The sequence below is a fragment of the Anomaloglossus baeobatrachus genome, chromosome 8, assembly GCF_048569485.1.
Source record: "Anomaloglossus baeobatrachus isolate aAnoBae1 chromosome 8, aAnoBae1.hap1, whole genome shotgun sequence".
Lineage (NCBI taxonomy): Eukaryota > Metazoa > Chordata > Amphibia > Anura > Aromobatidae > Anomaloglossus > Anomaloglossus baeobatrachus.
This window is the reverse complement of record NC_134360.1, coordinates 42833196-42847405: the sequence shown is the minus strand read 5'-3', so window position 1 is coordinate 42847405 and position 14210 is coordinate 42833196. Positions and strand designations below refer to the sequence as shown.

The window sequence follows — 14210 nt, the reverse complement described above, 5'->3', positions numbered from 1 at the left end:
AGGAAGTCAGTAGACGTGGGTTCAAGGTGAGAAAACGTGTTAGGACCTGTCTGGTAACCCTGAGGTAACCTCTGGAGATTCGGAGCCTGTGGCTCACCCCGGCAGGCTTAGAGAGTTGCTCTGCTAGAGAAGCCGTCGGGGCCCAAAAGCAGACGAAGGTGTGCGGTATTGGCGGGGGATGGGGGGGGGAGGCACAGACCCCGGAGTAATGAAGACTAGGTTCAAAATAACAGGGGACAGAACAAAGAATAGTACCCCACGGAGAGAAAGAGGAAGGCCATGTCTATGTCTACCATAACTGTGTGAAGAATAAGAATAAGCAAAAACTGGTTGACCGAGTGAACTCTGGTGTGCCGTGTGACACGCCCGCATTGGGGCCGTGGGGCACTCGTTACCGGGCCGCGGTTCCATTTCTGGGACGCTGTGGTGGCAAGGCCCGATTCCGATTCCGTGACTCCGGCAGTGTTAGTTAAAGTAAAGAGGGGAATAATGATGGTAGTGATAGTTCGTGACGCCACCTGTGGTACTCGGCCAGAGATGGCCGACGCTGCGGGATGGGACCTCTGGGGCAGATGGTGACGCAGCTTGGTTGGTATAGCTCTCCATAGGTAGAGCTGAGCCCCAGGGAGGATGGGGGTTGTAGTAGGCGATGGCGTTGGTGCAGACGAATAATGGGGCGACACAGGGATGCAGTCTCAAGGTATTTACTCACTGTAGCAGGTTCCAAGGTAACACGGCTAGTCAGTGACCACCTTTGGAGTGCTGGGTTTTACAGTGATGGGCTCCAGTCAATCCCGGGTAGTTCGGAGGTCAAGACCGGTGCACCCTTCTTATGTACTTTCCCTGGTCATCTTCCTGTGCTGACTTCTCACACACAGTGCCCTGAGCCGGTGTCCGCGGACCCTGTTGGGTGGCTTGAAGCTCTGTCCCTTGGCCCTATGTGGTCACCTTCCAGTAGATTTGTGTGAGGGTTTGGCTTCAGTACTAGATGTGTCCTTAGCCTCTGGTTTTACTAGCGGAGCACGTTGGTTTTTCCCGTCTAGTTTAGGGATCAGTCCTCGTTCTGCAGCCAAGTCCCTCCACTCCAATATGTTGTATGTGACATGAGACCACGGGTGTATAGCACACTTTCCCGTGGACTCTAGGACTCCTTCTGTCTTGTTCCTGGGTCGAGCTGCACCAGCTCCAGACAACAGGTTTTCACTCCTCCACTGCACCTTCTCAACTCTCTGACACTACAGTGTCCCTTTCACTAACTAGACTCCACCCCCAGGCCCTGTCGGATTAGGGGGAGGGAGATGCCATCACCAGTGGTGGCTATATATAGCATTAATGGCACCAACCCGTGACTCTGAACTGGTGGGGAGCTGCTAATTTAAAGTTTTGTGTGCATACCGGTGGATGACCTTTTCCTTACCCAGGATGGAGCACCACACCTCTGGCTGAGGTGCAGTACCTCTGTAGTGACTGAAGACTCATGGGCACTGCACTCCCCCACAGCAAATCCCAGCACTTCTTTCGGCTGGAACAAAAACAAAAATACAGTGGTGTTACGACATGCAAGTTTTTGAATGCTGTAAACAGGTAAAAACATTTTCTTCCCTTTATGGGAGGCATTATCTTGAACGTTACCAACATGATAAACTATTGCATTACAGTATAAAATTTTCACAATATAAAACAAAATATAAAACTGCAGTATAAAACATTACTTTAACACAATTAACTTTGCTGAGGAGCCCATGATGCCAAAGTTCCTTGCACCGCTCCTGATATGTGCAAAATCAGTAACCGCAGAACAGTGTGGGGGACCCGCCACAAACAAACCCCCAACGTAGGCTCTGGGCATGCGACAGAGCGTTCCTGACCATGCTTCATTGCTTCAGCATGCCCGACGGGTTTTAACTCCTGTGGCCTGTGAATTCTGCTAGAGGGCACTGTAACCAGTGAAACTATTTACAAAAGCAGTCCTGGCCACACATAGTCCAGTGGCCCAGTTGTCCATTTTCAAATACATTACTGTAAATGCTCTTAGACATCCTTATTTCTTGTCTCCAGGCCTGCGGCTTCCCAACTTAGGGCAGTCCATGTACCCTGGAAAGCCATAGCTCAGGCCCAGAGTCTTTCCCCTGTTCACAGGGTGCAGCTGTTGTCATGCTGCCATTCCCTGTTCTGCCGCCAAGTCCCTCCACTCCAATATGTTATATGTGGAATGAGACCACAGGAGTATGGCGCACTTCCCATGGACTCTAGGACCCCTTCTGTCTTGTGCTTGGGTCAAGCTTTACCAGCTCCAGACCACAGGTCTTCACTCCTCCACTGCTCCTTCTCGACTCTCTGACACTACAGTGTCCCTTCACTAACCAGACTCCACCCCCAGGCCCTGTCAGATTAGGGGGAGGGAGATGCCATCACCAGTGGTGGCTATTGTCATGCCTTCATAGAAATGCATATAATTATTTTATTATGCCAAGTAATAAGATTACATTTAGTAATTGACATTGATACTGTCCACTTGTCCAGTGATATCCAACAGCGCCATCTGTTGACAATGTTGTCTTACTGCAGTTAGTTTAATGTTTCACTGGTTACTGTGCAATGAAAATTGTCCTACCAAGGCTTATGTAGTTACCCATCAGACCTTGCATAGGCTCTGCCCCTTCTTCTTCTTCAGCAGCCATTTCAGTTACATGGACATAGACATTTGCATGCTGATTATCTCTCCAGATCTCTGCTCCTTATGTTTGCCTCTACATAGCACAGTCGGTGAGTTATGATCCCCTGGTTAGGGCTCATCAAAATTATAATGTAGTTGGTCTGTTCTGCAAGTATTATCCTGTCATTAGCTAATATGTATTCGCCATGTAGTGCATTTACCCTGCATGTCCTGTATCAAATGGAATGCTATGTAACTCAGATATGTTGTATGTTGTACTTAGTATTTTCATTTATTTCTTGTAGTTTTACACTGATCTCATTAATAAAAGTTGTAAAGGACCCCCAGCGTCCGAGTCAATGCATTGATGGGAAAGAGTTAAGCTGTCTGTCAACTCGTCTTCCAACGCACAGATTGAGGGTGCCAGAACAGTAAAACGACTGCTATTAACGGGGTTGAAGCATAGACGCCGACTTCTATCAGAGAGCAGTCAAGCCGCATACAGACACCATGTCAGATAGAGGATCTGAAGTTTATGTAACACGCTCCCATGTAAGCTCGTCAGCTTCAAGGAAGTCTGTGAGCAGCGCTGCAATTGCCACCGCCAGGGCGAAGGTGGAAGCCGCCAAAGTGAGAGCTGCCTTTGCTGAACAAGAGTTGAAATTAAAGACAGAAAAAGCACGTCTAGAAGCCGACCTTGCAAAACTTGCTGTAGACACAGAAGCAGCAGCAGCAGAAGCTGAAGTACAGGCTTTAGAAGAAGCAGCACGCAGCGACAGTAAAAGTTTCAGGTTAAGGCTCGGACCCGAACTCAGTCATCGGGATATCTCACAACGCACTTCAGACTACGTACTAAAGCATACCGCATCAGACGACCGTCTACATTCAGCTCCAAGAGAGAGACTTAATCCTGCCATTCAGCCATCAACCTTCATTCAACAAACATCCCATGTTAAGCATGAAGGTAATTCCGTCCACCTAACACCATCAGTGTCACCTGCACCCAAGTTTGTAGATTCCTATTACACAGCGAACCGTCCCAAAATGGAGGACCCCGATGGTGACTATCATGGCGACAACGTATTTGATGGCAACAATAACTCACTGGGACCTCATCATAGCAACATGTATCAGGACCACCCTCTCAGAAATCAAGAACTACCAGATTTCCTCAAGTTCTTCGCACGCCGTGAGTTACTCACCAAAGGTCTTTTAAAGTTTAACGACCGTCCTGAAAGTTACAGAGCGTGGAGAGCTTCCTTCAGAAACGCCACGGCCGGCCTGGACATCTCTGCCAATGAAGAGATCGATCTCTTGGTCAAGTGGCTAGGAAACGAATCAGTAGAACATGCAAAACGCATCAGGGATATCAGCATCAACCACCCGAGCAAAGGTTTGTGCCTGTTATGGGAGAGACTTGATGAGTGCTATGGCTCTTCAGAGAGGATAGAAGAATCCCTCTTCAAAAGGTTGGAGGACTTTCCCAAGATCTCTAATAAGAGCTTTCACATGCTAAGAGAATTGAGCGACCTCTTGGTAGAACTCCAAGTCGCCAAGTTTGAAGGAGACCTGCCAGGCCTCGCGTCCCTAGATGCAGCCAGAGGTATTAAACCCATAGTGAATAAGTTGCCTTACAGTCTGCAAGAGAAATGGTTGAACCGGGGTTCAGATTACAAACAACGTCACAACGTGCCGTTTCCTCCATTCCATGTCTTCGTAGATTTTGTGCGCCAGCAAGCCAAGATCAGGAATGATCCCAGCTTTGACCTTTCCACCGCAGATCTCATCAACCCACGAACAGGTAAGCCTGCTCCAGTACGCAACCCTCGAGGCTCACCTATCACTGTACACAAAACTAATGTGTCTGCTACAGATTCATCACGCAAGACCCACAGTACAACAGAACCTGAAGGGTCACTAACAATTGACCCAGACAAAGAGTGCCCCCTACACAAAAGGCCTCACCCACTGCAACAGTGCAGGAGTTTTAGAGGAAAATCTCTTAAAGACCGTAGAATCTTCCTCAGAGAAAACAACATATGTTACAGATGTTGTGCATCCACATCTCACTTAGCTAGAGACTGCAATGCCAGTATCACTTGTTCGGAGTGTAACAGTCAAGAGCACAGCACAGCTCTACACCCAGAACCAGCCCCACAGAATTCCACGCACATCGACCGACTTACAGAGCACGGCGGGGAGGAGACAGACAGTACACCTCCTGAAGTGTCACCCCAGTGCACTCAAGTTTGTGGAGAAGGTCTCACTAACAAATCCTGTTCAAAGATCTGTCTGGTTACAGTTTACCCTATGGGCTACAGAGAAAAAGCGGTTAAACTCTATGCTATACTCGACGACCAGAGTAATAGATCACTCGCCAGCTCAGCTTTCTTTGACATCTTTGGAATCAAGGGACTTAGCTGCTCCTACTCACTGAAAACATGTACAGGAGTGAGTGAAGAATCTGGCAGGAGGGCAACAGGTTATCAAATCGAATCCCTAGATGGGAAGACATCCTTACCCCTTCCTACATTAATCGAGTGCAATGCCATCCCGAACAATAGAGAAGAGATACCCACTCCAGAAGCGGCACTACACCATCCCCATTTGAGAAACATAGCGCATCTCATTCCTGCACTTAATTCTCAAGCCAAGTTGGTCCTTTTGCTGGGGAGAGACATCATCAGAGTTCACAAGGTGAGGAAACAGATAAACGGTCCTCATAACTCGCCCTACGCTCAGAAGCTAGATCTAGGATGGGTAGTTATAGGGGACGTCTGCCTCGGAAAAGTTCCCAAGCCGAACAACATCCAATCTCTCTACACGAACACATTGGAGAGTGGCCGTCCATCCTTTTTCCTGCCCTGCCCCAACAAATTCCTAGTGAAGGAGAATCTCACCAATTCGGCACACTTAAATGGTGGGAAAGACAGATACGCCATGGATGAATTGTGCGACGGAGACAAAGATCATCTAGGGTGCGCTGTCTTTCAAAAGACCAAAGAAGATTATAAACTAGCCCATTCCATTGAAGATGAGACCTTCCTAGAGATAATGGATCAAGGATTTCACAAGGATGAAAACGACAGCTGGGTGGCTCCACTACCATTCAAGCCACAAAGACCCTGTCTTCCTAACAACAAAGAGATGGCACTAAAGCGCCTTACCTACTTAAAGCCAAGTTTCTCAAAGAAGCCAGAAATGGAGGTACATTTCTTTGCTTTCATGGACAAAATATTCAAAATACCAACCGACCAAAATCCTGCAGACCATGCGACCAGAGCGGTATCGGCACCACGCCTCAAAGACACTAACTGGCTAGTCGGACCTGCATTTCTGTATCAACCAGTACCCACTGCTCACGAGACACATACACATGAACTCTTCGAACCCGAATCAGATGTAGAGCTACAGCCTCAAGTTTCCACACTTAGCACAACGATCACCAACAGGCACCTTGATTCCAGCCGCTTCCTCAGATTCTCTACCTGGAGATCGGCCTACAGAGCCTTGACTTGCCTGATACATGTCATTAGATCCTTTAAAAACAGACAATCGAGACCAGCTCCATGCAAAGGCTGGCATCGTTGTCATAAAGCTTACACAGTGGAAGAGCTCACGCAAGCCAAACACGCAATCATCTGTTGTGTACAGCATGAAGCTTATACCCAGACTCTAGAGTCCCTCCGGAACCACAGAAGTGTCCCAAAAGATAGTCCCCTTAAAAAACTGGACCCGTTTGTGGATACTCAAGGACTGCTGAGAGTCGGGGGACGAATTTCAAATGCAAAGCTTGAAAATGACGAGTGTACTCCAATCATTGTTCCTCACGGCCATGTTGCTTTCCTGCTGGTTGAGCATTATCACGCACAGGTTAGACATCAAGGGCGCTTGATAACTGAAGGAGCCCTACGGGAAGCGGGTTTCTGGATAACAGGAGTTAAGCGACTTGTGAGTAGAGTCATCTTCAAATGTATCATCTGCAGGAAACTCCGTGGTTCTTGTCAATCCCAAAAAATGGCAGACCTACCAGCAGACTGTTTGAGTACCGAACCTCCTTTTACTAACGTGGGCCTCGATGTGTTTGGTCCCTGGTCAGTTGTCACACGTCAGACTAGAGGAGGACATGCAAACAGCAAGCGCTGGGCCGTCTTGTTCACATGTTTGAGTATTAGAGCCGTACAAATAGAAGTCATTGAGACAATGGACACATCTAGCTTCATAAATGCCTTCAGACGATTCATTTCTCTCAGAGGACATGTAAAGCATATACGCTCTGACAGAGGATCTAACTTTGTAGGAGCATGTGGTGAACTAAAGATTCCCTCAAATCTGGACATTAACCAAGTAGAAAGACGTCTTTCAGAACTAGGTTGTACGTGGACCTTTAACCCACCGCACTCATCTCATATGGGAGGTGTGTGGGAGCGCATGATCGGCATCGCTCGCAGAATCCTCGATTCCATCTTTCTGCAACTTGGTTCTTCGAAGCTCACTCATGAGACTCTAACAACCTTCATGGCCGAGGTAGTAGCTATAATGAACGCCAGACCACTGGTTCCCATATCCAATGACCCTGATGACATATCTCTGCTCACCCCTTCAACTCTCCTCACCCAGAAGTTTAATGTGAGTATGCCGACTTCTGGAGAGTTTACTACAAAAGACTTGTACAAATCTCAATGGAAAAGAGTTCAAATGTTAGCAGACCTTTTCTGGACTAAGTGGAGAAAACAATATCTCTCTACATTACAGACAAGAGACAAATGGCAAGATAGTAGACCCAACATGAAACCTGGGAATGTCGTCCTAGTGAAGAACACTCAGTCTAAAAGGAACGAGTGGCCTCTAGGATTGGTAACCAAGGTCTTCCCAAGTCAAGACGGACAGGTCAGGAAAGTGGAAATCAAGATTCCCAAGCAAAGTGGAAAGCTGTTTCTTAGACCTGTATCTGAACTTATTCTATTGCTCTAGTTTAAGTTTGTGGCATTCCCCCGGATGCCAGACGGGGAGTGTCATGCCTTCATAGAAATGCATATAATTATTTTATTATGCCAAGTAATAAGATTACATTTAGTAATTGACATTGATACTGTCCACTTGTCCAGTGATATCCAACAGCGCCATCTGTTGACAATGTTGTCTTACTGCAGTTAGTTTAATGTTTCACTGGTTACTGTGCAATGAAAATTGTCCTACCAAGGCTTATGTAGTTACCCATCAGACCTTGCATAGGCTCTGCCCCTTCTTCTTCTTCAGCAGCCATTTCAGTTACATGAACACACATTCTGCATGCTGAATATCTCTCCAGATCTCTGCTCCTTATGTTTGCCTCTACATAGCACAGTCGGTGAGTTATGATCCCCTGGTTAGGGCTCATCAAAATTATAATGTAGTTGGTCTGTTCTGCAAGTATTATCCTGTCATTAGCTAATATGTATTCGCCATGTAGTGCATTTACCCTGCATGTCCTGTATCAAATGGAATGCTATGTAACTCAGATATGTTGTATGTTGTACTTAGTATTTTCATTTATTTCTTGTAGTTTTACACTGATCTCATTAATAAAAGTTGTAAAGGACCCCCAGCGTCCGAGTCAATGCATTGATGGGAAAGAGTTAAGCTGTCTGTCAACTCGTCTTCCAACGCACAGATTGAGGGTGCCAGAACAGCTATACGTAGCATTAATTGCACCAAGCCCTAATCCAGACCCGGTGGAGAGCTGCTAATTTAGAATGTTGTGGGTTTTGTGTGCATACCGGTGGATGACCTCTTCATTACCCAGGATGGAGCACCACACCTCTGGCTGAGGTGCTGTACCTCTGTGGCGGCTGAAGCCTCAGGGGCGCCACACGTGTCTTACTACCTGACGGCATGGACACTGGCAGAAGGGGTGATGAACACCCAGCCAGAAGCCACGTCCACAGACCGAGGCTCCTTGGTGAAGGAGAGCGGCACCTGTGTGCTCCAGGGCCGACTTCCTACTTCAGCAGTATTTAAGCAGGTTATAGTCCAAGAGAAGCAGAACAATGGGGATAGTTCTAGGACTGAGAGCTTTGACTCCGACAATCTGGATAGTTGGTTACCTTGACAGAACAAGATCTATTGCAATCATTCCTTCCAGCCCCAGATCGTCTCTTCCACCCTGATCAAATCCTTGTCAGAGAAAAATGAGTGCAGCGCTCTGCAATCCCCCAAGATAATGAATGGAGCAGTGGTCGAACAATACCACTCCTTTTAGGCCCCGTCACACGTCAGTGATTCCGGTACGTATGACGCCATTTTCATACGACTCATGGACATACGCAGACCCATTAAAATCAATGCTTCTACGCACATATCAGTGATTTCCCAAGGACCATGTATCCGTATGGAGCAAATGGGTGTCCATGTGTTCCACACGGAGACAAGTCCATTTTTCTACAGATGCACTGATGTTACACGATCCGCACAATGGTGTTATCCTTGTGACATGTACTGGAGAAAAAGTGTCTTTGAAGTAAAATTAATTTCTATCCTCACCTGTCTCCAGTGCTGCTGTCCTGGGCGCTGCTGTCACTTGCTCATTATGCTCATTGCATATTCACTGCATCACGGACCCGGAAGCAAGTATGACCGCAACGACTGAGACATGAGCATCATGGATAGCAGCGCCGGAAACGGTTGAGTAAAAAGTTCCTGATCTCAGTGTGCAATCACGGATAGCACGGAGAACACACTTGTGCCAAAATAACGGCACACGGAGAGACATATGCACCTTCACCCCGTCCATGAAAAACCTGCGTTTTTATCACGGATGTGTAAAAGAGGCCTTATAGGAGGAATTAAAGTACCCAGTGCTGCCGATTGGGGCAAATTTCAGTGGTCAAATTCCCATCTGTCAATATCTTATGGATAGGTGATAACTTCACTGGTCAACACCTTTTAATCATTCAATAATTTAAGGGTAGAGTTGAGCAAAAAGAATTGCAGGAGTCTGGTCTGATGGCCACATCAGTAGTCAATGCCCACCAGAGCAGAGTCTTATGAACCTCCTCTTGCGTGCCGGTTTCCCTGACTCTTCGTCTGATTAGTAAGCCTGGGGTGATATCAGAAATACGTCATGCCTAATTGATAACGTTGGACCGGGTCTATTAATTAAGAGGCACCAGGGATCTCCACAGGTAGGATGAGGTCCACAGGGTTCTTGTTGGGCGCCCATTGACTACCAACATGGCCACATTTGCAGGACCGTGCAATTCTTTTCGCTGAACTCTACGTAAGGGTTAAAATAACTTATGTATTTGTCGTTATCATATTCTCCATATTTTGCGCCACTTTTCTCTCTTACATTTCTCACCTCTAATTGAGCTACTGACACCAACAACAAAAAAAATGTCAGATCGTTTGATCCCAAAGATGTTAAGATGTTAATTGACACATTTACAATGAGTGGGATATTGCGCTCGCTCATAACACTTGTCACGTTCCCCGCAGACTCCGGGAGACACAGGTACGGCCATTGTCTCGTGATTCTTGTACCGTGCAAAGAGGTGACGAGAGCGACAATGTATAAAGAGGCGAACAGCATATTAATCAGTGCCCTGGGGGGATCCGTCTCCCCTCCCCCTGCCTCTACTATTTTTTTGGGTCCCCTCCTTTTTTAGCTTCCACTATTGTGGAATGATAGACACTGAGTAATATGGGCCGAGGACTGGAACCGGGGGGGCTGACATCTCCTTTTGTGTGAAGCACAGTAATTTACAGTGATTATTATTTTTTTTTTCTTTTTTGCAGCTCGTTTTTATGCAAATAACCCCCGCTGCAAATGACAGGCAGGAGGTGACAAATTATTTTTACCAGCGAGCGCCTTCTGACCTTGCACAGGCCCGAATAAGTGCAAGTTGTCCGATCTCAATTCTCCATGCTCCGGACAATTAGTATAATTGAGGCTGCCATGACGTGGCTACTGGGCAGGTATGAGAATGGCCATTCTGATATGCAAAACACCTCAAAAAATATTTAGAATTTTTTTTTTTTTTTGCTTTTTTTTGTTTTTTTTTTAGTTGTAAGTCTTTCTTCTTTGTCTGTATAACTAGTCCAGGGTGTGGGGAAATATTACAGCAACCTAATATGTATAAGCGGACAGCGAGGTGCGAAAAAACAAAACACATCCTCTAGTCTAGATCCTCCCGGCACTGGGAGACTCTCATCCACTTCACTTAATGACTTTGGAGAAATGATTTTTTAAAAAAAACACATTTTCAAGAAGATAATTTGCATCCGCAATTTTCCCGGACCACGCCGCGTCAATTAGAGCGTAGGGGGGAGGAGGATGGGGGGGGGATAATGGTAAAAATATCAGAACGGAGCGGCGGAACAAAGCATTAAGGACGCGGACGTAGAATTCAGCACGGGTAGGAATTGGTGGCGACAGCTGCTGGGAGAGAACATTTCTGAAGGAGTCATTAACCGGTCATTGTAACCCCCGTCATTACTAATGCCTGTATTCCACCACTTAGCGGGAGAGGTCAAGTGCACATTACAACCAGAGAGAGAGAGTTTTATATGATTTTTTTTTTTATTCTTTTCTTTTTATTTTAGTTGGCAAATACTGAGCGCGGGTGTTTATAAGGCAAACGACTCCATAATGGGCTCAAATAAAATGGTGGCAACCAGCAATCTATGGGGGGAGAAGAGAGTCACGGGACGGGTGAGACCTGGCGAAGAGCGAGCGAAGAGGAAAACATCGTCTTGCTGTTATAAATGGTCGTTCAGTAAGTAAATAACGCCATTATTGATAGAAAACATTGGTAAGTGGCGATTATCGCTGGAAAATAGATGGAGGAAAATAATCCGACTCCCTACAAAGACGTTATAACTTCTCTCCACAAATGTGGTATTATATCTACAGACTGGAGAAGAGTTATCCAACTGCTTCTATAAAGACTGCAGTATTTTAGTATTATATTCTTGTACATAGGGGCAGTATTATAGTATTATATTCTTGTACATAGGGGCAGTATTATAGTAGTTATACTGTATTCTTCCACATAGGAGCAGTATTATAGTAGTTATATTCTTTAACATAGGAGCAGTATTATAGTAGTTATATTCTTCCACATAAGAGCAGTATTATAGTAGTTATATTCTTGCACATAGGGGGCAGTATTATAGTAGTTATATTCCTGTACATAGGAGCAGTATTATAGTAGTTATATTCTTGTACATAGGGGCAGTATTATAGTAGTTATATTCTTATACATAGGGGGCAGTATTAGTTATATTCTTGCACATATGGGGCAGAATTATAGTAGTTATATTTTTTGAGGTGGGAGTAGTATTAATATAGTTATGTTCTTATACGTAGGAGCAGTATTATAGTAGTTATATTCTTGTACATGGAGCAGTATTATAGTAGTTATATTCTTGTACATAAGGGGCAGTATTATAGTAGTTATATTCTTGGACATGGAGCAGTATTATAGTAGTTATATTCTTGTACATAAGGGGCAGTATTATAGTAGTTATATTCTTGAACATAGGGGGCAGTATTATAGTAGTTATATTCTTGCACATAGGGGGCAGTAGTATAGTAGTTATATTCTTGTACATAGGGGCAGTATTATAGTAGATTCTTGTACATAGGGTGGAGTATTATAGTAGTTATATTCTTGTACAAAGGGGGCAGTATTATAGTAGTTATATTCTTGTACATGGAGCAGTATTATAGTAGTTATATTCTTGTACATGGAGCAGTACTATAGTAGTTATGGGCAGTATTATAGTAGTTATATTCTTGTACATAAGCACAGTATTATAGTAGATATATTCTTGTACATAAGGGGCAGTATTATAGTAGTTATATTCTTGTACATAGGGGCAGTATTATAGTAGTTATATTCTTGTACATAGGGGCAGTTTTATAGTAGATTCTTGTACAAAGGGGGCAGTATTATAGTAGTTATATTCCTGTATATAAGCCGTGTTATAGTAGTTATATCCATATACATGTGCTTGGAGCAGTTTTTGCTTCCCTTCGCCAACTTCTCTTGGCAGTTCGTGCAATGTTCGTTACTCAGCAGTGGGCTACAATGAGCAGAATTACATTTTGTCCTTATTTTATCTAGATGATGGTATTGAATGTGACTGGATTTGGTCTTTGCACATATCAGGCTTCTATCGCTGGTGCCCTTTAAACTCACCCACTTTCTGCCATTGGCTTTAGGAGGGTTAACATAACAATGGCAAACAAACCTTTAGAAAACTAAACAAGATTTCCCGTTGCGGTGCGGAGAAGTATAATAGGCAGGTTTAATCCGCTATAATTCTGCTTTTTATCCGACCTACACTTGTATGGCAGAAAACAAAACCCGAGCGTCAGACAAAGCAACAAGTAAATGAAGCGTTCCCCCTGCCCTCTCCTCGCCGCGCGTCTATTGTGTTGTTATCACTGCACAAAACAGTTCTGGCGAAGAAAGGATTGAGCCTCGCGCAGCAAAACGCAACGAACGTCTTGTTCTCCAAACAGAGAGAGGAAAACAACGTAAACTGCGGTTGGGGCCGCGGCTTAACTGACCCAGGATCACGGGAATGAGATGAGAAAACCCAGCCGGAAGATTATGCGAGATGTCAGGACGAAATGAAAAAGAGTTAATCTCTGAGAAAACATCATGTTCTCCTCAAATTAATAAAATCCCCAGGAAATTGACGACCTTGACTCATCCTCTTCTAATTTGGTATTTCTGTGAAAGCTGGGTGACAACCGGCTATGGCATAGCAAAACTGTCTAGACTTGTGCCCTGACCTACAGTACCATTTATAAATGTCATGGGTTGGCCTTCAGATTCGTGACCCTGGGCTGTCCCTTATCTTGGAGGTAGACTTCATAGTAGCCAGGTCCGAGCCCCCAGCGTGACCCTAACTCCTGTGCGGGCCCTGTTCTTACTCCCCCTCTCCCACACCCTTGGGGCAGGCTGGAAAACAATTACCCCACAAAATGACATGGACAAGGGAGAACTCATACACACTGCACTAAAAACACACAGGAGAGACAATGTGTACTGGGAAACAACGAAAAAGGGAAGAAAGAAACGCACAACAGGTGAACGCTTACACCACTCAAAAGCGCAACACGGATCACCATAAACAGGATAGCCATCAAGACTGGTATCGCTGGAGCTTATATTGAAGGTATCATCAGTGCATACTGGAAGATAACCGTGCTTTAAATAAGGAGACTGCTGCACAAAGCAATTAGCAACCTAAGCTCCTAGTTTCTGCTCACAAGTCTGCAGGAATTTATTCCTGCAGAGCTGAAGACCAATGAATCTGAACTAGCCAACACCCGGCTCTGGCTGAACAATCCAAATGCATCAAGTTGCTTGTCAGACTCTGTGGTGTGAACAGAGTCCGACGACGCCATGCCAGCAAGTGTGTGCAGAGCCGAACATCGCATGACAATAATACTGATGACGTCTTATGTGGCCGGACGTTTTTGGGGATCCACGGGTAGGTGGGCAGCTGCCACCAGACAGGTGTACCTCTGCCCGGCTTGTCCGCATGCTTTCACACT

At 45.4% G+C, this 14210-nt stretch overlaps 1 protein-coding gene across 1 annotated transcript; it reads left to right on the top strand.

Annotated features, from left to right (window-relative positions):
* The first annotated feature begins 2454 nt into the window (after nucleotides 1-2454).
* On the top strand, nucleotides 2455-8151 carry LOC142249715 (uncharacterized). The gene is made up of 2 exons (XM_075321521.1): nucleotides 2455-2766; nucleotides 2962-8151. The coding sequence occupies exon 2, from the start codon at nucleotides 3167-3169 to the stop codon at nucleotides 7628-7630; it is 4464 nt and encodes a 1487-aa protein (XP_075177636.1). The 5' UTR covers nucleotides 2455-2766; nucleotides 2962-3166; the 3' UTR covers nucleotides 7631-8151.
* The last annotated feature ends 6059 nt before the right edge of the window (nucleotides 8152-14210 follow it).

What these genes read in the sequence shown, in the direction of transcription:
- LOC142249715 (XM_075321521.1), top strand. Translation starts at nt 3,167, where the DNA reads ATGTCAGATAGAGGATCTGAAGTTTATGTAACACGCTCCCATGTAAGC.